Source organism: Eimeria mitis, genomic scaffold, assembly GCF_000499745.2.
Source record: "Eimeria mitis Houghton genomic scaffold, Emh_scaff1034, whole genome shotgun sequence".
In the NCBI taxonomy this organism is placed as follows: Eukaryota; Apicomplexa; class Conoidasida; order Eucoccidiorida; family Eimeriidae; genus Eimeria; species Eimeria mitis.
The window spans coordinates 8,494-11,006 of NW_013567210.1; the positions used below are offsets into that span (position 1 = coordinate 8,494).

The window sequence follows — 2,513 nt, forward strand, 5'->3', positions numbered from 1 at the left end:
TTTAATTCCTTTTGAAACCCAATTTTTATTTATTTAACCTCTTATTTATACACGAATCTACGCCCACCTAGAGAGAATGTCTCACTGCATCTGCAGCCGCATCCAGCACATGACAGTGACCGCAGGAATCCCGGCCTTTAATGCTCGCTTTCCACTTGAAATTCTGTTTTTGTTGAGCAACTGAAGCTGCAGAAGTTTCATCGGGTTCGTGTTCATGTAGCTTCTTTGGGGTGTACAGACAGACACCGCGTGGCTCTCTGTGTGCGTGCTGCTTGCAGGCGCCTCCTGCTGAAAATGCATCTGTAGGATATGTATACCTCGCTGGGGGAATAGCAAACATTTTGCTTCCCTTTGGCGCCGGGGCTATAGTCTGCGGCATCGCTACACAGAAGCGGCTGCTGCTGCATGCGGGCGTGCTGCACCTTGTGCTGACGTTTCTCTGCGTCGGGGTGCTGTGTTCTATTGTATACGGCATAAGCATGATCGCAGCAGCAGTGACAGCACTGAAGGCAGCAGCAGCAGACGGCGAACAGCAGCAGGCACTGCAGCAGCCAGCAGAAGACCAGCAGCAGCAAGCTGGTGATATTGAGCAGCAGCAATCCGGTGAAATGCAGCAGCAGCAGCAGCAGCAATCGGGAGAGCTGCAGCAGCAGCACACAGGAGAACTGCAGCAGCAACACACAGGACAATCAATACAAAGAAACGCCACAGATGACCCCGTACCCTATACTGATTTCCAGCCGCAGCAGCAGCAGCAGCACCAGCGGCGCTCGGACCTGTGCATACACCCCTCTCAAGATTTTATTCAGTAGCTGTACATACACCGCGCAGTGTAAACACCAAGCTCCACTGAGCAACAATTTCTCCTCTTAGCTAGCTAGCCAGTTGCTCATCTAGCCAGATAGCTAGCTAGCCAGATAGCTAGCTAGCCAGCTAGCTAGCTAGCCAGCTAGCTAGCTAGCTATCCTGTTTGCTATGTTGCCGTTTTCTGAATTCGCTCGCCAGCGAATTCCACAGACGCCCCGAAACCGGGCGCTGCTAACTGTGTCCGCTCTCACTAAACTCTAACTAGGGTTTAGGGTTTAGGGTTTNCCCGAAACCGGGCGCTGCTAACTGTGTCCGCTCTCACTAAACTCTAACTAGGGTTTAGGGTTTAGGGTTTAGGGTTTTTAGTGTGGGGTAGAGGGGTTGTTGAACTGCATGCAGAAGCAGCAGCAGCAGCAGCAGCAGCAGCAGCAAGCCGAATACGGCGGTTTTTGCTGCGAGAGAAGAAAAGGCGAGCCAGCTAAGACAGTTGCTGAAATAGAAGAAACCAAACTAACAAACTAAACAAAATAAATAAAATAAATAAAATAAATTAAATTAATTAAATTAATTAAATTAAATTAATTTAATTTAATTAAACAAAATAAAAGTTCGTTCTTAAGACGGAAAAACAACGGACGGAAGGTGGCTTGATCCCCAGAGTCGCCATGGGGGCCCCTGCAGGGTACAGCTCACGCAGCACACAGCCCCCAGGGGGCCCCTTGGGGGCCCCCAAGGGGCCCCCCTCCTCTTACACTTAACAAACCCCAGGAGGCCCCCAAGAGCTCCTCTTGGGGGCCCCGAAGGGGCCCCCCATAGGCCATTAGAAGCCCCCCAAGAGGTCTCTAAGGGGCCCCCGGGGGCCCCTCAAGAGGCATACAAGAGGCTCTCGAGGGGCCCCCAAGGGGCCCCCAAGGGGCCCCCGAGGGGGCCCCCAGGGGGCCCCCAAGTATAGCTGAGGGAACCGATGGGCAGGTGTCGCCATAGGGTTTAGAGGGGCCCCTAGGGAGCACCCAGGGTGCAAGCGGAGGGTCGCTTATACAAGCGAGGGCCCCCTAGGCTTAAGTATAAGACTGATGGGGGCCCCAGGGGGCCCCCCCCAGGCTTAAGTATAAGGCTGAGGGGGGGCCCCCTTGGCCTGCTGCAGCGAGGGGGCCCCCTGATGCAGCAGCAGCAACCCCGAGCGCTATTACTGCGGCTGCTGTTTGCTGCTGTCGCTGCTGCTGCTGCTGCTGCTGCTGCTGCTGTTGTGATGATTGCGGCTTTAGATGCTGCAGGAGAAAATATGAAAATACAAAATTTGAATTGCTGCGGTGTACATACACCTCATGAGGAGGTGCCTGTACACCCCAAGGCGACAACAGAAAGAAAGAAAGAAAGAGAAGCAGCCAATAAACAAACAACCAAACGAGAAGACAAGGAGCAATAAGTACATGCAACGGAACAAACAAATTAAAACTTAAACCCTAAACCCTAAACCCTAAACCCTAGACCCCTCCTAATACACCCCAGAGACGGAGGAACACAGCAGGCTAGGGCTCAACGCCCTCCTGCTGCTGCTGCTGCTGCTGCTGCTGCTGTTACTGGTGCTGCTACAGTAAACGCTGCTGCAGCTGTTGCTGCTGTTGCTGCTGGTCCTTCCGCTGACTGTCGCCGCAGGAGGCGCAGCACTAGCATCAGCACCACGAGCAGCAGCAGCAGCAGCAGCA

At 53.4% G+C, this 2,513-nt stretch overlaps 1 protein-coding gene across 1 annotated transcript; it reads left to right on the forward strand.

Annotated features, from left to right (window-relative positions):
• Positions 1 to 76: 76 nt before the first annotated feature.
• EMH_0027990 (uncharacterized protein) lies at positions 77 to 812 on the forward strand (the record flags this gene model as incomplete). Its single annotated transcript, XM_013494105.1, has 2 exons — positions 77 to 115; positions 279 to 812. 2 exons carry the CDS (start codon positions 77 to 79, stop codon positions 810 to 812), a joined length of 573 nt encoding a protein of 190 aa, XP_013349559.1.
• Between the last annotated feature and the right edge of the window lie 1,701 nt (positions 813 to 2,513).